This window comes from Cebus imitator, unplaced genomic scaffold, assembly GCF_001604975.1.
Source record: "Cebus imitator isolate Cc_AM_T3 unplaced genomic scaffold, Cebus_imitator-1.0 Scaffold33, whole genome shotgun sequence".
In the NCBI taxonomy this organism is placed as follows: domain Eukaryota; kingdom Metazoa; phylum Chordata; class Mammalia; order Primates; family Cebidae; genus Cebus; species Cebus imitator.
In genome coordinates this window covers 6,896,503-6,924,362 of record NW_016107348.1, presented here as the reverse complement: position 1 = coordinate 6,924,362, position 27,860 = coordinate 6,896,503, and the positions used below count along the sequence as shown (strand labels likewise).

The window sequence follows — 27,860 nt, the reverse complement described above, 5'->3', positions numbered from 1 at the left end:
TTACCCTTTCTAATTATAAAATTTACTCTAAAGTTACAGTAATCAGGTTATGGTCAATTGAGTTTTGACAAAGTGCCAAGGCAATTCAGTGGGAAAAAAATCACCTTTTTCAAAATAATGCTGGGATAATTGGCTCTACATGGACAATATGATGAATTTAGCCCCTTCTCCCGTATCATACACAAAAGTTAAATGAAAATGTTTGATAAATATAGGAGCTAAAATGCTATAACTTTTATAAGAACGCATAGAAAATCTTTGTGACCTTGGGTTAAGACAAAGATTTCTTATCTAGCACACCAAATGCACAATCCATTAAAGAAAAAACTTAATGAAATTGACTTAAAAATGAAAACCTCTGCACTTTGAAAGACACCATTAAGAAAATGAAAAGACAAGCCACAACTGGAAAAGCATATTGGCAAATCAGTATCTGATCAAGAAACTGGATCTAGAATATATAAAGAATTCTTACAAAACAACACAAAAAAGAGAGGTGAAATGGGCAAATTATTTGAATAGACATCTCACCAGAGAAGATATCCCAATGGCCAATAGCACATAAAAAGATACTCAACATTATTAGTCATTAGAGGAATCCAAATTAAAATGAGATACTATTCTGTACCTACTAGAATAGTTATAATAAAAAAGACAGTAAGTATCGATGAGCATGTGGAGAAACTGGAACCCTCATGTGTTATTGATGAGAATGTCAACAGTGCAGCCACTTTGAAAAACAGTTTGGTAATTTCTTAAATATTTAAACATCAATTTACCAAGGGATCCAGCAATTTTACTGCCAAGTATCTGTGCAAGAGAGAAGAAAACATGTCCACACAAAAACTTACACATAAAGTTGTTTGTAGCAGGATTATCCATAATAGACCAAAATCAAAAAACCCCTCACATTTGTTCATCAGCTGAGGATGTATAGGGTCCAGCCCTGTAGGGTTCTGTGAGCCCCTCTCTGCTGGTATGGAGACAAGAAACTAGAAATAAAAGACACAGACACAGAGATAGAGAAAAGAGAGTTTGTGCCTGGGGGTCCACTGCCAGCCAAAGCGCGGGGACCTGCAGTGGCCCTGAGTGTCTGGATGCTCTGACTTTTATTGAGTACAAAGCAGGGGCGGGGAAGGTAGGATGAGGTAATGGTGGCCAGTGACAGGGTCAGGTAAGTCGCGTGTCTTGGAGATAGGGGGCCCAAGACTTTCAAGTAGCCGAGGCAAGGAAAAAAGCTAATGTGTCAGCGCTCTTCGCATATTTGTCAGAAATATCAAGGACACTAAGGTTATGTTACTATTTTAAATTCTTATAAGAAAAAGAGAAACCAGGTGCAGAAGCAGAGCGTGAGAGTGGACATGGAATGTGACCACTGAAACACAGCATCACATAGAGACAGTTAAGCCCCAGGATGTCTGCGGGCCTCCCTGACAGCCGCCAGGCCTTGCCACAAGGGCTTGGAGAAGTGGAGTTTTCTCCTAACTCCCCCAGGAAGGAGATGTCTCAGTCATTTTGGACGTCTCCTTCCCTAGCTGGCTTAACAGCGGGCACCCTCCCAGCGCTGGCACTGCCGCACAGCCGAGGCGCCCTCCAGCAGCCCTTATGCGGGCGTGACAGAGGGCTTAGAGCATCTTGCCTTAGGGTCACTTTGTTCACAATGTCACCTCAGTTCCACGCTTCATAACCCAATAGTCATTAGTAAAATTAAAGGTTATATTGAGTATATATCTTTATGATTGTAAGTGAGTAATTGTAAGATTATATATGATTTCTAGATCCTTGAGAAATCGCCACACTGTCTTCCACAGTGGTTGAACTAATGTACACTCCCGCCAACTGTGTAAGAGTGTTCCTAGGGATAACATGGGGAAAAATGGCCAGATATAGTATGCACCTAAAGTTAAAAAAAAAAGATTATATATGATTATATAAAGGAATAACTATGTGCCCACATTTCTAATTCTTTTCTAAATCAATATTTATGTGAGAACAGGCTGAGGCTTCAGATCCTTGCCATGGCACCTGTGGGGTTTCCCCTCTACAGGATGGATAAATGAGAGTGGTATATGGCTGGGTGCAGTGGCTCATGGCTGTATTGCTAGCACTTGGGAAGCCAAGGCGGGGGGACCAGTTGAGGCCAGGAGTTTAAGACCAGCCTGGCAACACAGTGAGATCCTACTTCTACAAAATATTAAAATAAAAATTAAAAAAAATGGTGTAGCCACACAATGGAACACAATTCAGTGATAAAGAATAAAATACTGATAATATGGATAAACTTCAAGAATGTTCTGCTAAATGGAAATAGCCAGACACAAAAGGCCATATATTATATGATTGCATTTACATAAAAAGTCCAGAAAATCGATTCCTGATTGTCTAGGATTAGGGGTAAAATCAGGGAATGACTGCAAATGAACATGATGGATCTTTATGGAGTCATGGAAACATTCTAAAATTAGATTGTGGTGATAGTTGTACAACTTTGTAAATTTACCAAACATTGCATTTTATACTTAAGATGGAAAATACATGGTTTTAAAATTGTATAACCAATTAAATCTGTTAAAAAGAAATTTTCCAGTGGGTAAATGAATAAGACTTCAGGCCTTGAATGTTTGCTTTTTTGGTCTGTTACTCATTTCATGGTTTTAGTTGTTGCTGGCCTAGAATCCACCATTTATTTTTTCAGACATGACTCAGTAATATCAGCTCCATTGTCCCAACTAAATTTATCTACTCAGAAGTTTGGATTATGGGCAAATTGAGCCATGTACATTCCCCACTCTAAATAGACAACACATGCCATTGTCACTGAATATTCAAGTTATCTGATCTTTATTATTCTCTTAGCATTTATTATTTTCTTTGCCAATTTTAGTACAGATGCCTTGTGAAGCCTTTTTCCGACTCTTCTTACCTGTGATTTCTCAACTTAATTCTTCTTCTCAAACTCCCAATTTCAAATTGCTACCTTTGTTTTGGCCTCTATTTCAAAAGTAGAGACCATCTAGTGTGACCTAATATGAACTCTCTTAACTTCTTGTCTGCATAGTGACAGATATATTTATTTGTGGCACAGTTGCCATTCCACACATCCTTACTTGAGTTTGGCAATGTCTCTCCTCTCTCTAATCCTCTAAATCTTTAGCTCTGCATCAACTTACCTATGTTTTTATTTTCTTGTGTTTGTGTGTGTTTAAATGCAGGCCATTGGACACTGATTGAATACTGAGAGTCACATGAATGCATTGGATCCAGAAAGGTTTATGATTTTTCAATGTCAGCTAGACCTCTGTCACTACTAAGTCATCCTTTAGATGTCTCTGATTTGGTCCATCTTCCATTTTCCATAGGAACCATCACAAAAATTTACCTCTATCCTTATCTCTCAAATGCTCAGCATATGGCTGTATTTTACTCACACCCTTGGCAACCTACCTTTCACTTCACCTATACTTAGGTTCTCTCTGCCATTTACTCCTGTGATGGACTGAATTGCGTCTTCCCAAAATTCATCTGTTGAAGCCCTACTTCCAAAGTGAGGTTATTTGGGAATAGGACCTTTAAGGAGGTAATAAAGGTCCTTTTCTTTGCTTTGATAATTGTATTAGTCCATTCTCACATTGCTTTGAAGAAAGACCCGAGACTGGGTAATTTATAAAGAGAAGAAGTTTAATTGACTCACAGTTTCACATTGCTGAGGAGGCCTCAAGAGACTTACAATCATGGTGGAAGGCACCTCTTCACAGGGTGGCAAGAGAGAGAATGAGAGCCCAGCAAAAGGGGAAGCCCCTTATAAAACCATGAGATCTTGTGAGAATAAATTCACTATCATGAGAACAGTGTGGGGAAACAATACCCATGATTCAATTATTTCTACCTGCTCTTGCTCCTGACATGTGGGAATTATTAAAATTCAAGGTGAGATTTGGGAGGGGACACAGAGCCAAACCATATCCATCATGATAAACTTTGGGTTCCTTTTTATCTTAATTCAATCCATTGATTAGTCAGTGATCCTTGCAGTTAGTGTGTGGGGTAAATATTAGTTACAGTGCTCTGTGCTAAGAGAAATGCAGGATAAGGGATGAACCAGATCCAAGGCTCTTGCTGCCTAGTAGACAAGAAAATGCATGTGCCAAGCAATCGTAATACAAAGCTGAAGGTAAGAAGTATCAGATGAGAGGTACAGAGAGAGACTGACTTAAGAGACAAAAGAGTGGTCTTTGTTAAAAAGATTAGGGAAGACTCTATGGAAGATCTGGCATTAAATAGGGCTGGTCTGCCAGTTGTGAAGACCGTGGGAAAAGCGCAGTATCTGGGCCAGAGTGTCAGAAAGCCGGGGAAAGTCCCTAATGGCTTCCCTTGGCTAGGAGAGGGAGTTCTCCAACCCCTTGCACTTCCCAGGTGAGGCGATGCCCCACCCTGCTTCAGCTTGCCCCCTTGGGCTGCTCCCACTGTCTAATCAGTTCCAGTGAGATGAACCAGGTACCTCAGTTGGAAATGAGGAGATCACTTGCCTTCTGTGCTGCTCTTGCTGGGAGCTGCGCACCGGAGCTGTTCCTATTCGGCCGTCTTGCTAGAAATCCCAAATAATTGTTTAAGTAAGGAGAGGAGTTTTTTTATACTCAAACAATTAGAAGTCCTGGGGTAGTTATTCCAGTGCTGAAGAGTGGTTCAACAAAGTCATATAAAAGGTTTCAGCTCCTCCCTGCCTCCCTTCCTTCCTTCTTTCCTTCCTATAGGCCTATCATCCTCAGAGTGGTTGCCTCACTGTTGCAAGATGCTTGGCAAATATCTGTCCACATTCTGAGCATGGGAAGATTGAAAAAGGCAGAAGGCCCAACTGGCATGCCACAAAGACTATCCCTAAAGCGATTTCCCAGAAGCTACACCAAGTGATTTCTGCTTACATCTTGTTGGATAGAATGGAGTCACATGATCACTGTAACTAGAAGGTTGCTAGAGAGTAGGAGGCATGTGGTTGGGGTGTGGATCAGCCATGTGCTGGATGTGTAAAGGCGTGTGGTTGGGGTGTGGATCAGCCATGTGCTGGATGTGTAAGTCTGAGTTAGCTGTGAGGGAGCCAAGTGAAAATGTCAGGTAGCCAGCTGAACAAATGCGTCTGTCTCTTGGGGGTATCAATCTTTGGCCTACCTGGCTCACCCAGATGAACTGAAATGTGAAATGATAAGTTCTGATAAGTGTGTTGTTATCCTACCCTGCAAAGCATGCTCCCGTGTGCATGTGTGTGTTTATGAAGGGAGAGTGGGGCTTCAATATGACTGCCAGCCTAACAGCTAAGTCTGCAGGCTGGTTAATGTAAAGAATGAGAACAGGTTTTAGAGATGGGGAAGGCTTGTACACGCTGAGGTCAGCAGCCTGCTACAAAACAGGTCAGAGCCATCATGACTATCATGTATGCTTTGAGCTCAGATTGGGCTGTAGTGAATGATAAAAAGATTTAACCCAGTTTGTAGATCAGAGGTAAACTATGACCTGCAGGCTTAATCCAGTCAGATTTTGTAAATCAAGTGTTACTGGCGCACCTATTTATGTGCTGTCCATGGCTGCTCTCATCCTAAACAGCAGACTTGAATAGTGGCAACAGAGACCACAAGGCCTGAAGGGCCTAAAATATTTACTGTCTGTATCTTTATAGAAAGTTTGTTGACTCTTGGTGTAGATCATACTTCTGTTTAGGTTAATATCAGATTAATTATACTGTAGGTAGACTTCATCTGGTGTATGAGGGATTGAATATGAGTTGAAGATTACCTATTAGATCTCTCATTTGCTCTCTTAGTTTCCTTCCTTTGGAGACCTTCCCCTTTCTGCTAGTCATCCTATCTGGGGTGTCTGTGGAATTTACGGGCTCAGAGGACTGTCACAGCAATATACAAGATAGAGGCTTCCTCCTCGCAGCTCCGCTAGAGGTGATGAAGGAGGTTTTACCACCCTGCCCTGTATCCTAAGGAAACTTTCAGGTTTGGTGATTGATCTCATTGTTTCCTCCGCTCAGCCACTGGTGTGCTTAGGACAAGTTTCAGGAAAGGTTGTAAAAAGTACTTGGTTAAAGTCAAGATTCTGGCTGGATCTTCTGGCTCCCCAAATAGGAATTTCCAAACCAAATGCTATAGTAACCAGGAGTCTGTTCCTACTAATGACTATGCAGTAGCTCACGCCTGGTCACTGCCCTGTCAGTTTCTAAGCTTGTAGACTATTGGACAGAGGAAATGAGCAAAACTAATGTGGTTTGACTTTAGAAAGAAGCTCAATGGTCAGAGTGGGGTGTTGGAGTTGTTTACCAAAGTAGTTAGTTGTAAAGTGTCCTTTCTAAGGATTTCGGCATGAAGCTACGTCTTGACTGTATTATATCAGCATTTCCCCAAGTGTTCAGTGAGATAATGTATTAGGAAAAAAACATTTGGGATTAAATCCTGTAGAAAATGTTGGCTTGAACAAATCCAACCTTTCACTACTGAACTTCTAAGATCCTTTAATTGTCAGTGCTGATGGAAAATCTTTAATAGGAGGACATGTTATGCCGTAATTTTCACACTTGTTTGATCGCGGAATGCATGTGACTAAAAACATCTTTACTAGACCAGCATTCAGTAGAACATTCTTTGGTTAACACTGATTGAGTCAGTCACCTGCCTGACAGTTGGATTGTGGAGAGGATATTTTTTTCTAGGTTCCTTTGAATAATGTGATTCCAGGTTAAAAATCCTTCAACCATAGGTCACAATTAGGCCTTCACTAGCTTCATCTCACAGGTAGGAGATGAATTCACTTGAGATGAGATAAAAAACACTGTTTAGGTAGATGAAAAAACTCACGGAGTGGCAGTCACAACAGGTAACGTAGAGCCTTTCTGCCACCAACTAGCTGTCTTGTCTAAGTTACATAAGACAAGTTACATAAGTTATCTCTGTCATAGGATCCTGACCTATAAAATGTGAGTAATAAACTACCTCTGTCTCAAGGGCTGTCATGATGTGTATGCATTTATGTGTATGACTTTAAATTTAATCCCTGTTTACCTGTGAGGAAACAAATTTTAGGTTCTTCAAAAGGTTATGAAAAAAAGATGTGAAAATTTATTTAGGCTGATTTTAGCGTAACATTGTTTTTTTATAAAATAACTTTATAAAAGAGTCCATCAAGATATTATATAGAAAATGCACACTAAGATAATATATATACACTTCATAAAAATAGAATACATCTTGGCAATTGCTTAGAGTCTATTACCACCATGTACAGTGTATTGACGTTTAACATTTATGTTAATTTGAACATAAGAGATTTTTAAAAAACCAAACCTGTCCCACTGGTATTTTTAAAAATTGTTTTCATTGACAGGAAAATAAAAAAAATCTGGAATGTAAAAGAAGTATGAGGCTAACTGGATGGAACTTTGTATTAAAATGTTAAAGTTCTATGCCAGGAACAACTGTCATGAGGGCAAAGTGGAATTTTTTTCTATTACCATAAGTGGTTCAGCCGATTTCACAAAATCACTGAAAATAATATCCTCGTTCTGAATGTTCAATCAAGATAAGCACTTTATAGGATCAAACAAGCCTTCTGGTAGCTGTACTACATTTTAAAAAACGAGTAGTGTTTCTTTTCTCCTTAAAATGAAAATAGGTAAGTCCTGTTATAAAGTATCAAGACTTACAAAAATCTCCATGAGTTATAAGCTTTGATCAAAACACGTAGTAATCAATTTTATGATTCTAAAAACAGTCAATACTCAAAAACTCGATTTGACTTAGAATCAGTTGTTTTTGTTTTATGTTGTTTGGTTTGGCTTTAAGGAAAACGATCTCAGGTAACGTCGCTACTAAAGATGGTTTACATCACTGATATGTCCTGTTAGACGTTCAGAATAATCTTTGGGAAGTAACTGCTCCAGTGTAATAAATAAAGAAAATAACAAGGGACTTTTCTAGACCTTACTATAAGATATGACCATGGTGGGATGATGAAAATACCTCAGAAGTACTAAGGAAGGCCCACAAAACAAGAGTGTAGCACCGCTGTCAAGTTGCCAAGATTGCAACTGCTCGAGAGAGAGTGATCTGGAAGGGGCTTGATTGCCATGATTAATGCAGCTTAAATATGTGGAATAGGCTTTGGAGAGTCCCTTAGTATGGATAGGCAGACACAGCTATATAGACTATGAACGTGGTCTGATATTCAATGGTCCCATTGGCACTGTAGGAGGAGGCTCGGACCCTCATGCGGTAGGTCTCTGCTTCTCGTAGTGGTCGTGTTGTATACACCACTCCTTTCAGGTTCTCATCCCTCAAGGCAAAAGGAACAGTCTGTTCCTCATCTACCATGAGGAAAGTTGTCCTGGGATGCATCACTCCATCCTGCGTGTATGCAACCAGCCGGATTAAATCTTGATTGGTGGCTATTCCAAATGGGAGGGAGACAAGTTTGTATTCCAGCGCATATGGGCTCAAGGCACATTCCAGATCATTGGGTGGACAGTTCTTGAGGCAGAACCTAAGGACAACAGACATATGAAGTACACGCAGTTATCTGGAAGCAGAAGGAGGCATGATGCAGGTGGTCATGAGCCATGAAACTTTTAGGCACTGCATGCAGGAGGCAGCCTGACTAAAAGCAGGAAGACAGTCATGCTCTGTGTCACTAACTCAAACCAGACACCAGATGACTATGTGGAGATGCTGGTGTGAAACCAAATATCTATCTTGCAGCTCCATTAAAATCAGAAGTATCTGAGCCAGTGAAGTAAGTAGGAAAAAGCCACAAGAAGTATTTTCTTTAAAATGAAAAGTCAGTTTTGGAAATTAAAGCGTCTGCATACATATTGGAAACATGTACTTCTTAAAGAGGAATATAAGCTACATTTAAATTATGTGGTATCTATCCTAACACTGTTTGAAAGGTAAAATAGAATATATTTTCTTTATTTTTCTAAAAATAATAAAAGGTCAATTGGGATTCCCGGTGCGGGAGGGGTACTTTCTTTTGTAACTGTCTTTCACATTATTTTAGATTAAAAAACTTTATTTTTTTTACCAGAGCATACAGTGACTGCTTTTTGAGTCATCATGACTTTTAAATTGTTTGCCAGAAATCGATGGTAATAAAGAGGGGAAAAAATGCCCAGAGGACCATTTTATGAAGATAGGATTCTTCAGTCATAGTATTTTTAGAGGTTTCGTTAAGTCTATATTTTCAATTTTCTCCTTCTGATTCCAAGTCCCATCAGACCAATTGCAAACAGGTTTTTGGTGTATTCTGGGCAGCCCACACTTGACTATGCTGCAGTAACTTGGTAGGCATTACCAAGAAGAAAGCAAATGTGAGCCCCGGTCAGTATGGTTTCAGAAACACCTTCCTATTAGCAGGGTCTATCCAAGAGGAACATTATCACTTGTTGTCAATCACCCTGTTAACTTGGGACCTGGACAGAGTACAACATTTCTGGAATGGGAGACAGAAAATAGAAGAGTAGTTTATTCAGAATGCAGAAAAGGCTGTTTCAGACAGAGGAAATGTAAGTGAGATGATGTATGAACGGGCAGACAACTGACTCATCCTCACTCATCTCCGTTCTCATGGAGTGGTGAGTCAGAGCAACAGCAGAAGAGGTGCTTCATGGCGGCCTCTCAGTGCTCAGAGCCCTTACCGCCCTGAGGCAACACAACAGAAATGGAAAACCTCAAAGAAAGGCAGGCTCTATCACTTCATAAAACAGTGCTGCGGCGCCACAATGAATTCTACATGTTACGTGGTGGGTTATATGCTGGGAAGACTGCTCCAGGCAACATTGGCAGCCAGGAGTGAGCTTGGGCGGCAGTGGCTGCTGCAGGAAAAGCTCATTATTGCTCATTCATTGAAGAGAATACTCACTGTAACCCCACATCCTCCTGGAGTTATTGACTTCCTGTGAGTTACACATGACAGCAGACAAGGTTTATGTTGGTCAAGGAGAGGGAGGAAGGATTTTCAAAAGCATGTCTGGGATGAGAAGGCAAGACATACCCTGAAACAGGATCCCGTTGGTAGTTGGGTGGACAGGGTGTATCAATGCACTGGTAGCTTCCTCTCATGTTGAAGCACATGCGGTTGGGCCCACAGCGCACATTCTGCTCCAGACACTCATCGATATCTAGGGATAGCACAGGGAACATGCAGCATCAGCAATGGGGGTGAGAGGCGGCCATCACAGCAGACACTGGGACGTGTGAGTGGAATGTGGAGGGCTAGCATTCCCCTCCCATGAATGAACTTAGTCACACCTAAGCTCCTTCAACCACGAAATGGGGATCATGACACCTCACGGGCTTGTTTCCCAGACTGCCTTAAGCACACATTTCTTTATGTGAAAGGACACCAAAAAATAAGAGCCATAAAAGCAGATGGGAGCTATTAAGAGCGCTCTGGTGTCTTTTATATTTGGAAAATACAGTGCATTTGAGTTTTATAAAGCAAGTAATATTTTAAATATACTATGAACAAGACAAAAATTTAAAGGATAGTTGTAAATATTTTTTGCAAAGTGAAGAATATCCTTAAAATGTGAGTGATCTGTGCCTAGTATTTTGTTTTATAATGTCAAATTGTTGAGTGGAAAATAGGGTCTTAGATATGAAAGGAGTCAAGTTATAAATTCAGGAGAGAGGGTACAGGCTAGTCAGATCTTGAGGAGAGAGAGAAAATACACAGGATCAAATGAGTGGCCAAGCCACTGCAACGTAAGCTGATCCAGTGGAGCAGTTCGCCCGGGTCTGGACTGGGCCCAGTCCATCTTCGGTTGCTATGGTATGGGGTGGTGTCCTCGGGGTAATGGTATGGGGAACACATGGAAATGAAATACTCTTTGTTGTTTTTTACACTATGTTGTTAGGTAGACACACACTTAAGTGATTCCTGAAAATGAGTGTTTTTGAGCCAGAATTCTTAATTTGGGGTTTATATTTGAGCATCCAGGGATCTGAATGAAAATGTTTGTGTGTAGTGTGTGTAGTGTGTGTGTGTGTGTGTGTGTGTGTGTGTGAGAGTGAGAGAGAGAGAGAGGGAGAGAGGGAGAGAGAGAGGGAGAGAGGGAGAGAGGCAGAGAGAATGTGAGATTGATTGATGGATGGATTTTATGGAAAGAGAGTCTGTGAAGTTCAACACAGTTTTTAAGAATTTGAGATCCCAAAGGTAAGAATGGTATTTTAGAGAATAGTTTTCATGCTGGTTCATCCTCATCCCCTTGATGATGCATGAATGTTTTCTAGCAGTGTGAATGGAGGCGAATATTTCAGGGAATCAGTTCTCATATTCTCACTTCCGTAACTCTCCTCTCTAAAGTAAATTTTCCTGAGAACATCTCAGGGCCTGGAGGTGTCTATTCCTTTCTCCCTGTTTCCACTTTTCTTCTGATTTAAAAAGACAGGTTTCAGCTAATCTCAGAGGATAAACAGAGAGTAAGAATATTGGTAATAAAGACTGATGGGGCAGGCCTTATTTTATCATGGCTACAATCCAATGGTCTTAGCTCTTTTTTTTTTTTTTTGAGACGGAGTCTTACTCTGTCGCCCAGGCTGGAATGCAGTGGTGCAGTCTTGGCTCACTCTAACCTCTGCCTCCTGGGCTCAAGCGATTCTCCTGCCTCAGCCTCCTGCGTAGCTGGGACTACAGGCATGTGTCACCACACCTGGCTAATTTTTGTATTTTTAGTAGAGAGGGGGTTTCACCATGTTGGCCAGGCTAATCTTGAACCCCTGATCTTAGGTGATCCACCTCCAGTGAGCTCTTCATTTTACATTAGGTTTCAGAAGTGGGTTGGCTGGTATGGGGACACCTACTAAATTTTTGTTTGAACAGAAAAATTACCTTGAACTTTTCTGACAGTAGATCTGATTAATTTTACAATGAATACAGACTTTCAAATTACATAGTGTGCATCCTCCATTAACCAAGGGATTTAAACCTACGGCTCTGAGTTTTGATGAAAATATATTTAAAGTCTGTGCACATTAACATAACAATCTGATATCAATGCCAGCATTCACATATTTCACAACTATTTAAACTTAGAAGAAACTTTAGTGGTTAATTTTTTAAAGTATGAGTAAAGTATAAAGTTTTCAGCTAAGTCAATTGGTTGCCTATAGCATTGGTCCTGAGATACAGGAGGGAAAAATTACAATTAAATGAACTGAATTGGTTCTCCAGCGGTGGGTCCTGAAGGCCAAATGTGCTTCTGTCATGGAATCTGTGCTAAGAACAATGGGCATGCACCGTAGGACATAACTTGGTAGTTAGAAAATGGTATTTATATTGGGACTTATATTTTTTTATAAAAAATACACATTTTACATTTGGCACTTTAGATAATGGTATTTATATTGGGACTTGATAAAAAATGTAAATTTTGATACAAAAATTTTTTGCATTTTTGTATTTAAGCATTTTAGATTTGGCTCCAAATATATTGCTTTTTAAGGAAACCACAGACAATGTAATTATTTACTTAAAGCAGTAACAGTCTGCACAAAGTAAAAAGATGTTGGGTTAGAATGATGTGGAGTGAATAACTTTTTAGTTAGTTATATGTGCTGACAATGATGCAACATGCGATTACTAGTGTTACCCTAGGATTAGTTCTCCTACAGGAATGAAACACAACGTGAAACAACTTTTTATTTCAGTTCAGTCTTGCCTACTGCCTCCGTGAAACAATTTCTAATTATGATTTTAAGATTCTCAGTGATGTGAAAAGCCTCTAGAAAAATGTGAAATTCAATTAGCCTTATCTTCCTTCTCTCATTAAAAACATTTCTCTTCATATTCATCGTCCAAATTTCATTTTGTCTCTTATTTTCATCATGAACTCTTGCAGAAACATGGAAGCCAGTGGGCTGCAGGGGTCCCTGATCGTTGTGTGGGACTAGAAGCCGGATGCGCATCCGTGTGCATAAGTAGTTGTTTAGTAGTCACCTTATATTTTCATTGGGTACATAGGAATCTGTAGAGAAATATCACAGTCTAATATAGAAATATACACTTTCTATTAAAAAGCCTGCCTAAGTACTGAGGTGCTGGGCAGTCCTCTTCTGTCTCTGGGAATTCACTCACTCTACTCACTATTCTTAAAAAAGGCAGAAAAAGAAATAGAAATTGTGTTGTCTTCTGTTCATGGACAATGTGGTGATGTCTGGTTTCTATTTGAGAATATTATGATTGAAATGAAAATATTTTGTAACATAAATATTATTGCTACAAGAAAAGAATCCTAAAACGAGCTGAAAACTTTTTATATGAACAGCTTTAGAACATATGAATGTATTTAACCAAGTGCTTCTGAATACTTAAATAATTTAGGATAAACATACTTGAAACATCTGTCTTATAGAAAATATAAGTAATTTAGATTATTGATAAACATTATGCATTGCCTTTTTAAAACATGGATGAATAATAACACTCATTTTAAATGCAGTGTTCATATAATGTTTCCAAATTTTTAGAAGTAGATTAGTGGTGCATAAAATTAGCATAAATGTCTTTTAGTTTCTCCTCTCTGGGTCTTAGGCAGTTTTTGATTGGTCATGCTTTTTGTGTTTCATTTTGCAGTCTAGGGACTTCCACTTTTGACTAGAGTTTCTGTCTTTGTTCAATGTCAAATTCACTTTAATTTTCCTTTTATTATTGACATTTCTATCAGTAAAAATCTTTTAAAAAATCATACGCAAATAAAAAGCAGTCTTTTGTTCCTCATAAATGCCTCAAACACTTTCTAAAACTATAAAAAGAACGCAAGTTATTATTTAGGGCAAAGAAAAAGGCATAATTGTTTTCTCTCAAGTCTTTTTAAAACCTCAAAAATATGTAACCCATTTAAATTGCAAACATTTCAAGTGACACCTGTTTCTGATTTGTCCACGTTGTTTTCCATTCTCTGTAGCTCAACTGAAAGCTGAAGAACGTTTTGAACTAAATGAGTGACAAAGGCAATTAAAAAAATAAACTGGCACAATTTAGAAAGGGAGGAAAATTCTCTAATGAGAATAAAAGATAACCTTTAAAATCTGGCTAAGGGGTTGTGTGTTTTGAGTGGTTATTCCAAATCCTCCAGTGACTGCCCTGTTGCCTTCCTTGGTGCCTGGAGTAACTGCAGGGAGTGTAGTTTTAGTGTGGGCATTGCCAGTCCCTCACAAAGACTCTTGGGTTAAAGAACTGGGGAAAGTGATAACATCTGGACAAAGTGCTCTCACCCCATCCTGCTGCCCCAGTGCAATGTACCTGGCGCTCACATCATCCCACAGACAAAGGACAATTCTAGACATGCAGATCTGAGGTCAAGTCCTACTTCTGCTCTTGATTGTTCTAGGACATCAAGGCTCACATCACTCTGAGAATTAGTTTTGGAATGGGTACAGTTATCTAATGGGTGCCCATTAGAATGGGTGCAAATGATTGCCTTTGACATACCTATACTGCTGATTAAAATGAAATAACAGTTGCTTTGGAAAAAGGTAACAATATGACTAAATAAATTATGCTAGTACTTTAAATCTGAGTAAAATTCTCTGCATGGGGTAGGTTCTTAATACATGTTTGGTGACTGATGGCCCAGAGCAAAGGTTATTACTCAGCTTCATGTTTCATCTCCAGCCCATGAGACCAGTGGGGGCTCTCAGGGCGTGTGAATAAGAGAATGGGTGGGGTAAAGTGGCATGGGGTGAGGTGGCGGTGCTCATGGTAACCAGGATGAAGCCACTGTCCACCCTGGTTTTGCCTCCTGGAACGCATTTTCCATGAGCTGCATCCTAGCATGTCTTTTGTGAAGCCCATAAAGAGAAAAAACTCAATCTAAATTTAATTGCTGCTGAGAAAGCACTCTTTTGGAGCTGTTATTTGCTATACTTTACAAAAGGATGTAGTTTTCCATGACACAAATTAATACAATTCAAAAGCGTATTAAGACCTACATAATACTCCTAGATTTTGTCTACAAAATTCAAGGGTTTTCTTAGAAGATTTTTAGGAGTTATACAAGTTCTTTCTCTTTAATATAAGTACATGTTGCAATATAATCAACCTTACCAAATTACGACGCTCTTTTCACAATTTTGTGTAAAAAAGGAACTACTGAGATTAATGTTTTTTTCTTTCTGTCATTGCTATACTTTGCCCAAAACTCTGTGAGCTATATTTTGATTTATTTACGTGTCTGTCTCCACTAGACTGTAAGCTCTTAAAGGGGGCGACTATATCTTACCTGCTTCAATCCTGCAAGGCTAGCACATAATTGTTCCACATCAATGTAGACTCAATGAATGAATGAATCATTTAATTAATTACCAAACTGATCACTCTAAAAATAAGTCTAATAAGAGAGACAACATATAAAATAATGCCTAACACTGAAGTAAATTTACTGAGTAACCTTCTCATTTTTCTCTTCCATTTTAGTGACGTGAAAAAAAATTTGAAGGGATCTATTCCCACTAAGTTTTAAAAACATATAATAAGAACTGGCTTAGGCATTCTTGCTCCTTCTAGTAAGACCATACCAAAAATGTTTCTCAACTATTTGCTGGCTTGGTCTCCCATTGCTTCTCCTGCTCCCAAAAGCAATGTCTGAACATAATTCTGATCCATGGGAATGGGAAAGAAGGGGAAGCCACTAGGACAGTGATTATTCCAAAAAGCTCCTCACACTCTATGTTGGTTTTTAGCCAAGTTCCAACAATAAACATCGCAATGTTTTCTCACCTTGGCATGTCTTTCCATTGAGTGTGAGTTGGTAGCCAGGTGGGCAGATGCACTGATAACTTCCAAAGGTGTTCTTACACTCATGCTGGCAGGCATCTGTATTTTCACATTCATCAATATCTGTTCAGAAAGAAGGCGGAGAGTGTCACCACACAAGAAAAAAGCAGACCCTGTGACAGAGCCAACTCTCATCAGGTGGTTGCTACACATTAGAAAAACTTGGTGAATTTATAGTCGTATGTTAAAAAATGCTCAGAGCTATTTTCTATCAAGATCTTTTTCTAACGTTATAAAAATATTAAACATAGTACTATATACACAGTACTGTATTACAAAATATGAACATTTCTTTTGTGTGTAAGCACATATATGCTGAAGTCCCAAAATGGTCAATTTTTATATTAGTTCAGTAAGAGTGACATGACAGAGGAAACAAATTTAGACAGGATCCTAAACCACGGAAGTATGAAACTATGAAATAGTAGAGATTACCTAAAAGATAACGTTCTTATTGAGATTAATTGCAAAAAGGAGTGTTTGTTTTTATTGTATTTAAACATTGGCGCTCTCTTTCCCTGCAGCCCCACCCGTGCATAGCTTTCGCATACACAGATATCACATGGAAATGGCTTTATTTTTGTGATAAAAATATTCAAGTTTTTAACGCAATTCTAATGTACTAATGACAAGTACCTACATATATAGTTGTGTTACTTTTGGCAGGCCATTTAACTTCCCAAGATCTCAGTTTATTCTTCTGTCAAAAGAGATACTTGAGACCATCAGCCCTGCATCACAGTTTTGTTGAAAGGTTCATATATAGTAATATATAGGAAAGTAGTCTAGAAAGGGCTGTCTGCTATTATTAAGGAAAGCCATGCAAATAAGGAGGGGGAGAATAGATGACAATTCTAAATTAATTGATATTTGCTTTAAAGATGAGGTATGTGATTTGGGAGGCTAAAAAGATCTTGTCCCAGAGGTGTTTCGCTTTGACTAAAATTAAAATTTGCTCATAGTCTGAACATACACCAACCAGTGGAAGGCTAGTTAACCAAAGTGTTGATTCTGTGACTTGTGTGAGTTTTTACTTCTTTCCTTTAAAATCAGCTTTAACCTAAAATAACAGAAATGCAAATGATGTTGAACTACAAGTAGTTAACACAGGGCTTTCCCAAGTATGAATTTTAAAGTGCCCCCAAATGTGATTTCTGCATTCAGAAGCAATGCAATGTTCATTTTTCCTGTTATCTTTGGAATCAGTTTCTTCAAAAACTAAATTTTAGCCCAAGTCTAACTATATTTCACAGTGTTAATTTGAATCTTTCATAACTTGTCTATCCCAGATAGTTAATTAAAAGCATTTGGTGTTTATTGCAAGTTGGTCTTGTGTGTAATTCCAAAGCTGTCTGCAATCTTACTGTAAATTTCTTCATTAGTACCAATACTATAAAATACCATATTTTAAGACATGTTTAAGCCCATTAATTGTCCCCAAAGAAACGTAAATACCCAATAATGGACTAGCTATAAAATTTTACTTTAGATTGACCCTTACTGTGAAATAGTGGCTGCCTCAAATAGCAGAAGACAGTCTGAGGAAGACGATTGTGATAACATAACGCTGGTTAAACAGAAGCGGAAAGACAGAAAACATTTATAAGACTCTATAAATGTTATAAGTGATGAAACTTCAGCCATAGATATTGATGAAGAAGTAGAGAAATGGGTTATTAATCAGGAAACTTTCTTAAAATAAGTTGGACCTTCTGATAATTTGGAAGGAACCAGCTAATGGTGTATAGTGTGGAGGGTGTGGTTTGATTCATTTTTCATAATGAAGAGTTTTGGCCAGGAAAGTAAAGGTAGAACAGAAGAAAGTGCTTGTCTAAAATGAAGGCTGAGAATGGGATGGTAACCTATTACCTAAGGTGTGAAAACCCTCTAGTGGGAATGATTATTTGGAAGAAACTCTGAAAGACAAAATGTCAGATGTTAATTCTGTCAACAAAAGAATAGTGAAAAACTTTAATGAAGTGTCAGATCAAAATTGTGGGCATAAAAAATTACCAAAACTCAGTGATTTGTAGCAGATTGAAGTGCTGTTTAACGTACTAGCAAGAACACTGGAATCCACGTATTTAGCAATTAAACAGTATTTGACCACATGCAACAAAATATATAGAGAATTGTCAACGAATGCATTAATGTTTGGTGAGTAGAAGAAACCAGCACTGTCAGCAATTCTGGGAAGCTAATCACAAGGGAGAAGTTTCCATAGCCTTTATATTAAGCTGCAGGTACATCGGAGTATCTAGACAGAAAAGTGCATATTTTTATATGAACCTAAAAAGCAAAGGGTAAAGTTTGAGTGTCCAGAGGGACTGAGGCTCCAACTGAGTAGAGATGATATGAGAAGACGAATCCACCTAAGGTTGACCAGGAAGTACATCTGAGAAGATAGTAATACAGGAACACGGCTTGGGAAAGGGTGGAAAAAGAAACAACAAAAATTGAAGATAGAAGGAGAAGACATGTTTAAAATGTTCAAAAGAAATATTTAGCAGAAAGCATAGTTACTAGAGAGTAAGCAAAGTGCAGAACACTATGAGAAATGTAAGAAAATGAGGCTGGCATGGTGGTCTTTAAGCAGTTTATTCTTCATTCCCCCTTTATTTCCCTCCTGCTTGCCTTCTTTGCTTTCTTTGGTTTCTTTTCCCAGCTAACAAAAATTAAAACTAATTCCTGCTTGCTAATTCCCCTTGGTGACTAGGTCAATGACATGCAAAATGGAGACGTTCACAGAAAACTGAGTTGCATGAGTGACAGATGGTAATGTTTGCAACTTAACTGAAAACAAGGTCTCAATTCTTAAGTTAAAAATTATACTTCACTTTTGCAAACAAATGAAATTGTAGACTTGTGAATTTAGATGGACATACTGAAAGCACATATTTTACAGCAATGGAAGCAACTTAGTTTTGTCCCGACTCATATTATCTTTTCAGTGACATACAAACCTACACAATAATCAAACAGCAATTCCATGGGGACTGTGGAGCAACAGTCAATGGGATGTTAGTTGTCATACAGAACAAGCAGTGAACCGAGAAGCTGAAACTTTCACTTTTAAACCACTGCTTTTGCATCAATCAGATGTGGCCATAATCTGATAGCATTACATTATATGGCAATATTTATATTCTCTTTTAAATAAATCATATTCTGGACGCCACTGAAATTCATGTCTATATAGCATTAAATTTAGTAACGCTTTCAGGGTGATCAAACAGAGAAACTTACTATAACACAAGAAATTATTAGAATGCCCATATATAAATACATAATTTATTTGACTCAAGTCTGTAATAGTTTTAGGCGCCAAAATAAATATCTTAAAATTTTGAGTCATTAAGGACTTGAGATCAGATGTAGTTCACTGCACCCAAACAATCACAGGTGCTGTACGCAGACTTTGACTCTGATCAGTAAGAGAGCCCACAGAAAGGAAATGGAATACGGCTGACATTTACCTACACATGTGTCATGGCTTGCCTCAGAGCCTTCGGGGCAAGGTTTCCTAATAGTCCTTCTAGTCCTGGAGAGAGATGTTCTGCTGTTTCTATACTCTGAGTAGGAGCTGTAGAGATGTGAGTACTGTCTGTAATGCTGTTGAGGTTGATAGTTGTTTCTCACAGGGGAGAACCGTGCAAGGTTATAGCTACTGTATTGAGTGCCATAATTTGGCAGCCTCTCCAGTCCAGCGCAAGATTTCCCGTCCCCTAACAAATGTTGTCCTGGCGGACAGATACACTTGAAGCTGCCGTGGGTGTTGGAGCACTGATGTGCACAAGGTTTAGGAACTTGTTCACATTCATTAATGTCTGCTCGTGTGCCATGATACATAAAAAAGAGAAAAAAAACACACAAACATACACACACAAAACACAGGAATAAAGAATGAGTTTGTGAAACAAACTGAAGACATTGTTACCCTCCAAAGCCAGGCATACAGTAATTTCTCCTCAAGTGTTGTGAACTTTTGAGAAAGCTGTAATCATTCAGTTATGAATATATAGACAGATTCTGCAAATCTCCCCCTAAATACTACCTCATATGCACACGTTTTATTTGAACATTCACACTGCAGCATGTGGCTGAGAGAACCAGACACACTAGTTCTGTGAATCCATACTCCTGTGACTTTCAGTTGTGACGCCTCAAGATCTAAGGAACTCTGTTCTCAGCCTTGTCTCCCTGATCAGTTTGGGCTAATTTGGTATCCATTTTTACATGTAATTCTAAGTGTAACATTAACATTTTAAATCTTAGGAATACTACACTAAACTTTCGTTCAACTAGGTAGAGACATCCTAAATTGGTAAAATTTGTGTATCTTCCTCTGGGGAAGAAAAGGCACAAGAGAGTGTAGAATCATTTTCATCAAATTACACTTGTAAAAAATTCTCAGATAGTACCTCCTAACACAATCATACGTGTGCATTTGGGAAATTTCTTATTTTTTCTCTTTTGATAAATATTTCAGATGGAATTCTGATTTTTCTACCGGTTGACAATGTTGGAAGCTTTCTAATACGTCCATATATAATTAAAAATATGTAACTACTTTTATTTTTACATTTTTATGTAAATGACTTGGTTGTTCTGCAAGCATCATTGCCCTCCTAATTCTCTACACTGCAGCCAGAACGATCTTTTCCAAATGTACACCACATCATACTGCTTGTCTGCCCAAGACCGTCCATGTGTTCCCATCACGCTCTTTATCCTCCTCATCCTCTGCCTACATTTGCTCCAACCACCTGACCCCTTGGCTGTTCCTTGATTATGGTCAGCGCATTCTTTTCTGAATGACTTTGCCCTGGCTTCTCCTCCACCTGGAATACACTTTGCTCAGACCTTCCCACAGTGGCTGCTCTTTCCTTTTGTCCAGTCTCTCAGAGAGGCTGCCTGGATCACAGTGCTGCTACCCCAACATGGGTCCCTCTTTCTCCTTACTCTGTTTTATGTTTCCTTAAAGTACATGTCACTATCTGGAATTGTATATTTGTTTTGTGATTCTTCTTTCTCTCCCTGAAAGGTAAACTCCACAAGGACGGAGACCTGGTCTGCCCTGTTGAGTGATGTAATCCTATAACGTAGACCATAATGCAGCATAAAGTCGGTGCTCAATAAGCATTTGTTGAATAAATGAAGGAATGGGCTTGATATCATGTGCCAAATCAAGCTGTGAACAGTAGAAAGAAACAAACAAAAAAAAAACATATGGGAAAATGTGGTCTTAAATACACGAAAACCAGAGCTCAAAAGCTAATGTAGATCTTAATTCTGTCAGTAAAGGGAAAATGAAATCACATCTCTAGTTTGCATTTAGTTATAATATTGGTAACTAGTGTCTCTAATCTTCCATACCAGTATGAGTTTTAGAAGTAGGATTATTAGCAAAACTACAGACTAAAATTTTCTTATTTCTGAATTAATAATTTTGAATTAATAAACAAGCCAAGCACATTTTCCCCCAAAAGATTAAAAAGAAGAAAACAAGGACATAGAACCAGTTCTCCCTAAGATATAAACTGACCAAACCCATAACATTTAAAAAAGTTATCTTCTTTGCTAGGTCAGCACATGGAGTCTGTACTTGCAACTCTTCCTATAAATTGGAAAAGTGAATGAAAACCAAATTCTTTAATTCATCACCACAGTGGCATGAAAGAAAACAATATAGAAAGGTAGAATAAAGTGGAAATTTTGCTTTAAAAACTATTTTAGTAGGTAAAAATTAATATTTTAGCTCTATTTGGAGGCAATGGTTCTGCATTCTTCCTTGTTTTATTCCCTAGCCCAATGTCTGAGATCCAACTGCTGGCCAAATTAGTGAACAAATACACGTATTTCATTCTGAAAAGTCAGTTATGGCTGATCAAGATGTTCACCTATATACAAATGATAATATCTAAATAGATATGCTCCATATTCCTGCTATTAAAAAGCATTTCTTTTAAAAGAATTTCTAGTAATGGTATTACTTTGAACATTTGCTACATACAAAGTATGATGCCAGGGACTGCATAAAGGCAGAGCTAAGTCTTTTTGGAAGAATCTGCTATTGATAATGGTTCAGTAGATAACAAGGCAACCAATTTGAAAAGCATAGCATGAAACCCAGAAGCTAGTATGTAAAAGCCCACACAATTATTTTAGTGCAGTTAAATATTCTAAGGAAGACTACAATTTGATAGATCAGTTTCTTGATTATAAATGCATTAATTTTTACCAAACGTATGTGGTTATCTTCTTATAGATATTTTCTATTTGCCTTCATATTCAACTATAATCAAGATGAAAACGAACAGGCAATTGGGGAGAAATGAAAGAGGTATTTTTAGCAAAGGGAATGGCACACCGTAAGCATCAAATGCACAATAAAGTAATAATTATGAATTTGTTTAAATTGTGTCCCTGTTTTAATACTTCACACCTAAACTTTCATACTCCATACAATTATACTTCATACTCAAAGTGTATCTATGCAAACATTTAAGTCATGTGCATAGAGAAATAATGAGATAATCTTGAAAATTAAGTTGTTATGGCAACTGTATCAGAACCTCACTTTGATATGTGTGGTGTATAGCAAACACACAGTAAGTGATTATTATCACTTGAAATTTCAGTGTAAATTGAGCTCAATATTAAGTCTCTGAAGAAGTATCCAAATTATATTGAATGACTTAAACCAATTTACATACCTTTTAACAAAAGACCATTTGATGATATGAGTGGCCCAGAGCGAGTTGGTAAGGCTAGGTAATCACATTAGTAGCTTTATTACTCAACAAGTTCCTATTAACTTACCCATGCAGGGTCTTCCAACTCCTTGAGACCGATAACCTCTTGGACACACACAACGATAGCTGCCTCTCGTATTCTCACATATCTGGTTATATCTGCACTGATGGGTCCCATCTTTACATTCATCAATATCTACAGACATGGAGGCAATAACAAGTGACATTTCCTCTTTCAAACCAAAAGTCATTGTATTTAAAGTTGCATCCTGTCGAATTGCCAAAGGTTGTCTTTCTCACCAAGTAGTTGAGATCATACCAGGTTACTACTTGGAATCAGAAAACCTGGGTTCAAGTCCCACCTTTGCCACTTACTAACTGGCTCCTTATTATGCAAAGAGTTTAATTCTCAGCTTTCTTTTTTTCTCCTTCTCTATACCCCTTCCTCCTTTTGCCTCTTATTTATACAAATGACTAGAATTTAGGCAGATTGGGAGCAATAGTTCTATATTGCGTCTGATCTACGGTTACATGTTTCTAGCTGCTAGTTCAACATCTCCATCTCCCTTGTTTTACCACTACTTCAAACCCAGCAGACCCTCAGAGCCTTATCCTTACTCCCCTATTTATGATAATAGCACTCCTGTGTTTCAAGTCCAGCAAGCTTTAAATGATAAATGATGTTCTGTATTCCTGCTATTGAAAAGCATTTCTTTGGCTGGGTTCAGTGGCTCATGCCTGTAATCCCAGCACTTTGGGAAGCTGAGGTGGGTGGATCACGAGGTCACAGAGTTTGAGACCAGCCTGGCTAAGATGGTGAAACCCCATCTCTATTAAAAATACAAAAATTAGCCAGCCATGGTGGTGGGCGCCTGTAATCCCAGCTACTCGGGAGGCTGAGGCAGGAGAATTGCTTGAACCTGGGAGGTGGAGGTTGCAGTGAGCCGAGATTGTGCCACTGCACTCCAGCCTGGGCGATGCAGCAAGACTCCTTCTCAAAAAGAAAAAAAGAAAAAAAGGTATTTCTTTTAAAAGAGTTTCTAGTATTAGCTTGAACATTTGCTATATACAAAGTACTATGGTCAGTTATCTTTAACTTATTCTCTCAGTTGCCAAGATTGGGTGGTTCTATTTCCTTCAATCAAAACCATGTATCTCCCCATTTCCATTCCCACCCAGCTAGATTTTTGCTGTAGCTTCTTAAACAGTTTCTGATCTTTCAACTCATCTCATGTCTAATTAATGTTATACATAATTAGGGTCAATATTACTAAAATATTTGCAGTTACATGTAACTGTACATGATGGTCTGAGTTGGCTGTTACTCTTATTTTTTTTTGAGATGGAACCCCGTCTCTACTAAAAACACAAAAATTAGCTGGCTGTGGTGGCGCATGCCTGTAGTCCCAGCTACTCTGGGGGCTGAGGCGGGAGGATTGCTTGAACCCAGCAGGCAGAGGTTGCAGTGAGCTAACATTGCACCACTGCATTTTTTTTTCTACTTCATCACCTCGGCTGGAATGCAGTGGTGCAATGTTAGCTCACTGCAACCTCTGCCTGCTGGGTTCAAGCAATCCTCCCGCCTCAGCCCCCAGAGTAGCTGGGACTACAGGCATGCGCCACCACAGCCAGCTAATTTTTGTGTTTTTAGTAGAGACGGGGTTCCACCGTGTTGGCCAGTCTGGTGTAAGCTTCTGATGGAGTTGGCTGCAACTCATAAAAGATAAGGAAAGTACTGACCTATATCTATAGTGTGAGAGCTGAAACAAATCTTTGAAATCCGATACTTCAATTCCCATCACCAGTTGTTTTTTTAAATTATACTAAACCACCATGAACTTAACAACTATCAACCAATGGCCAATATTCCTTCATCTATATCCATACCCCACAACCTTATCATACTGTTTTGAAACAAATTCAAGATATACTATAATTTTATTAATCAATATTTTAGAATTGATTGTTTTTAAAGAAAAACTGTGCTATTTTTACAATGAGAAACTCAAATTTCTGTGTGATCGTAAGACTTGTCCAAGTTTAGATAGGTGCGAAGAAGGAACAATAAGTTTTAACACTGTATCCCAAGTTCAGCTCTTCCCCTCTTGTGCAGGGCTTTCTTGCTTTCCTTTATCCCTCTCCATCCAGTAACATTCCATCGAAACCTGTATTTAAATGTGATCATTTCCACAACCTCCTTCATAGTGACTCCAATTGGATAGAGTCACTCTCTCAGATATTCTTGTGCAATTTTATTTGCCCTTCTTTATGGTGTTTCATTCACCTTGCATTGTAGATGTTTGTTTTTTTGGTTTATTTTGGAGAGGGGGTTACAGTAGAGGCAGTGGAGTAGGCCAATTTAACCCATAAATTATTTCTTTCTCCTGTGTGTTTTTCTTTTTAGCAGGAATGAGATCAGGAATGGTACTCTTTTATTGTTGTAAATTCTGCAGTTGCTAGCTGTGTTAACTCGGGTTGGCTGGTACAGAATTGTATGTTCCGCATACACAGAACAAACGTAGGGAGAAATGTAATTTACATTTTTGTCTGATCATTAATGTGACATCTGCTAACTCAGCAGATGCAGAATAGACAGGCAAAGCATAAATTTTGGGTAAATTATAATTCGTTTGGTCATGGATTTGACAGTTAAAGAATATGTAGTACCAAAATAATTATATTTTGAATTTTAATAAATCTCTACAAACATTTTTCTTACCCTTTATGAAATTCTTAACATATATGCTAAATTTCATGTTAGAAATTATGTGAGATAGTATCAATGCTGTGGACATTAAACTATGTAAACCAAATGTTTAATTGATGGGAGCTCAAAGTGGTCACAGGTTTTCATAGCAAGCTTCCATTTCCAGGAATAGTCATGACCCTGGGACCCAGAGAGAGCTCAGTTATCCTAGAAATTGGGAGTACTTATGGAAAAGAAAGATTTCCTTGTTAGTTTAAATTTACTCTAATCATTAGTTTTAAAATGAATACCTTACTTGACTCATTGATGGTAAACTGATATCAGTCACAGAAACAGCCAGCTACTCACCAATACAGGTTCCGTTTTCTGCCTTGGTCATTCCATTTGGACAAAGATCAATGCACTTATAGCCACCCCGGGTGTTCTTACAGTGCTGATCTGGTCTGCATACATTCTGTCTACACTCATTCACATCTTGATAAAAGAACAAAGTAATGTAGATTGAAAAAATTATTTATTCCACTTTTCCAGAAAAATCATACTTTTGGATTTTAGGGATTAAAAAAATATATAGGATTTAGGAATATTATATATATGAATATATATATATATCATAGATATATGTATTAACATCCCTATATTATATGTATTAACATCCCTATATTATATATATTATATATATATTCATTGCATAGTCATTGTATAAGGTTAAAGTGCTTAAATTCAACAATGTATGTAACACACTTTAAAACAGAATAAAAATCAAAAACAAAAAACATTGCTTCACAGAGCAGATAGCCATACCAACCATTTCCTCCTCCTAGAAAAATAAAATATACACTATATTAACATATATACATATGTGTGTATACAAATGTATATGTGTACAAGTGTATACATATAGGTATACAAATGGATACACACATATGTATACGTAACATGTATGTATACAAATGTATACATATATGTATATAATACTTTTGCAAAAAATAGAAAATGTTATGAAGAATCGGTATGTAATTAGAAAAACTCATAAAACATGGCATTTGTCTTCATGTTTGTTTTGCATGGATTACATACATGATGCATGCTTGATATCCTATATTTGACTCAGTACCAAGACACAGCTTATGCATTTAGATCAGACATCATTAAGAAGTTATAAAAGTGTCATTCCTTTAAATTCAAAGCCCTTTTCTTACCCATGCATTTTCTGCCTTTGAGCTGATACCCAGGTTCACATCCACAGTGGAAACTTCCTATGACATTGAAACAGCGCTGGTGACAGGGGATGGATTCTTGACATTCATTAATATCTGTTAAATAAAAGTTTCATTATATGCTACTAGGAAACCCGAGTTAATTTACCCCAAATGTTTATCCTTTTAATGATCTTGGTCATTACCACATTTAAGATCTTCTCTAAAACCTATCCAATATATGTGCACTCATGTAATCTGCTAAATACTTCATGGAATTAATTGCTGGATAGGGTATCTCTCTACAAGACTCTTAAAGGTAGACATCTGCTAATGATACAGAACTATGTCAGTGAAATAGTCCTCTACTTTAAGTGTTTTGCCATATGGCTCTCACTCCTGTTTCTAGGAAGTTTCAGTCCTGGAATGTTACTGACAGACTGGGATACTGAAGACAGGGGAAAAACCCCAACAGCACTAAGGTCTTTTGCAACTGACCTTTCTTCCCCTTTCTTGCTGCTATTAGTCTGGTGCAGGTCTTTATCACCTTGTGCCTGACTGCATTAACATCAGCATTTCTCCTCATTTGCAGTCACTGCAAAATTGTACTTCCCAAACACCATCTGGGTCATAGTGTAGCAAAAACAGTGTGCAGGCATGAACTCCTCAAATTCTTGGGCACCTGCCTGTGGTTTTGTACTTTCTTTCCTTTCCTTCCCACCAGTCCCAGAGGGAGAAAGCCCTCTTCTCCCACCGAAGAAAGTCCCTCTATTTCAGCTTTTGAGCTCTATTTCAGCTTTTGAGCTCTATTTCAGCTTTTGAGCTCTGCAGCCCATCTTCCACTTCCTCACTAAGATGAGGACTGTGGTCCATCAATCATTCCCTCTTCCTATGCATTTTAGAAGTCCTTCCAATCTATCATAGATGAGCCTTTGGGTTGGTTCCATGTCTTGGCTATTGCGAATAGTGCTGCAATAAACATATGTATGCATGTTTCTTTATAGTAGAATGATTTATAATCCTTTGGGTATATACCCAATAATGAGATTGCTGGGTCAAAGGGATTTCTGGTTCTAGATCCTTGAGGAATCCCCACACTGTCTTCCACAATGGTTGAAATAATTTACACTTCCATCAACAGTGTAAAAGTGTTCCTGTTTCTCTACATCCTCTACAGTATCTGTTGTTTCCTGACTTTTTAATGATCGCCATTCTAACTGGTGTGAGATGGTATCTCATTGTGGTTTTGATTTGCATTTCTCTAATGACGAATGATGATGAGCTCTTTTTCATATGTTTGTTGGCTGCACAAATGTCTTCTTTTGAGAAGTGTCTATTCATATCCTTCACCCACTTTTTGATGTTTTTTTTTTTTTT

The 27,860-nt window shown here is 38.2% G+C and overlaps 1 protein-coding gene across 2 annotated transcripts in view; it reads right to left on the bottom strand.

Annotated features, from left to right (window-relative positions):
* Positions 1-7,085: 7,085 nt before the first annotated feature.
* Positions 7,086-27,860, bottom strand: part of HMCN1 (hemicentin 1) — a 455,928-nt gene continuing 435,153 nt past the window's right edge. Inside the window, exons 101-107 of one of the 2 annotated variants that reach the window (XM_017524525.2) lie at positions 26,487-26,600; positions 25,633-25,758; positions 22,645-22,773; positions 19,299-19,649; positions 15,766-15,885; positions 10,039-10,165; positions 7,086-8,529 (exon numbers count right to left, since the gene is read on the bottom strand). In XM_017524525.2, coding sequence (XP_017380014.1) covers positions 8,163-8,529; positions 10,039-10,165; positions 15,766-15,885; positions 19,299-19,649; positions 22,645-22,773; positions 25,633-25,758; positions 26,487-26,600 — 1,334 coding nt within the window. In that variant the 3' untranslated portion in view covers positions 7,086-8,162. The remainder of the gene's footprint in view (positions 8,530-10,038; positions 10,166-15,765; positions 15,886-19,298; positions 19,650-22,644; positions 22,774-25,632; positions 25,759-26,486; positions 26,601-27,860) is intronic. The other variant, XM_017524527.2, reaches the window with a different exon arrangement.